General features: G+C 31.6%; 1 protein-coding gene across 1 annotated transcript in view; it reads left to right on the top strand.

Annotated features, from left to right (window-relative positions):
* The window catches only part of LOC106867545 (soma ferritin), a 9877-nt gene that overhangs the window by 1351 nt on the left and 7592 nt on the right, over positions 1 to 934 (top strand). The window contains exons 3-4 of the mRNA XM_052973017.1: positions 167 to 313; positions 660 to 698. Coding sequence (XP_052828977.1) covers positions 167 to 313; positions 660 to 698 — 186 coding nt within the window. The remainder of the gene's footprint in view (positions 1 to 166; positions 314 to 659; positions 699 to 934) is intronic.

Raw genomic sequence — 934 nt, forward strand, 5'->3', positions numbered from 1 at the left:
AAAAAAAAAAATTAAATGCAAAATCCATGTTAGATATATTGAACCTCCAATCAGAAAGGGATGTAACTAAATAACGCAAATTCATTTGTCCTCCACTCTAACAATTCTACTAGTGTTATCACATTTCATTGTATTCCCTTTTAAACCGTTTTTCTTTTCACTTTAGTCATACTTTTTCGGTCGAAGCGACATAGCTCTGCCAGGAATCTCCAAGTTCTTTGCCAGAGAATCTCTAGAAGAACGATCCCATGCTGACAACCTAATAGAATACATCAACAAACGTGGAGGTAGAATTGTCTTTAAAGACATTAAGGTAAGAAAGAATTCGTTCCGCATCAGTTGCAGTTAGTTTCTCAACGCTTCATCTTCGTCCACCCTTGTCGCTTATCGCGTCGTGCTGATTTGGGTTGAGGAAAATCTTAAGTGGTAATGATGCCTCTAATCTACTCATTCACATACAAGTTTCATTTCACGGCTAAAAATTCATTTGGCCAAGCAAACGAATGCGCATTGCGATGATGGACGGGCAATGCAGAAGCTTTGCCAAATTCTATTCTTCATTTCATTATAGTTCAATATTTTGATTGTTGAAATAATCGTTTGTGACACACCGGAAGACAAACAGATGTGATGTGTTGTTATTCATTTTCTATTTACAGTATTCTGAAACTTGCAAACTTCTAAACAGAAATATTTCAGTAAGTATCTGAGAATATGGTTTTCATGTGTCTTATACACACACACACATGTATATATATATGTATGTATATGTATATATATGTGTACATATATATACATATATTCGCATTATTTAATGTATATGTATATATATATATACACATATACATATGTATATATATGTGTATATATATATGTATATAAATACATATATATATTTGTATTATATAATGTATGTATATATATATGTATGTAT

The sequence above is a fragment of the Octopus bimaculoides genome, chromosome 14 (assembly GCF_001194135.2).
Source record: "Octopus bimaculoides isolate UCB-OBI-ISO-001 chromosome 14, ASM119413v2, whole genome shotgun sequence".
Classification (NCBI taxonomy): domain Eukaryota; kingdom Metazoa; phylum Mollusca; class Cephalopoda; order Octopoda; family Octopodidae; genus Octopus; species Octopus bimaculoides.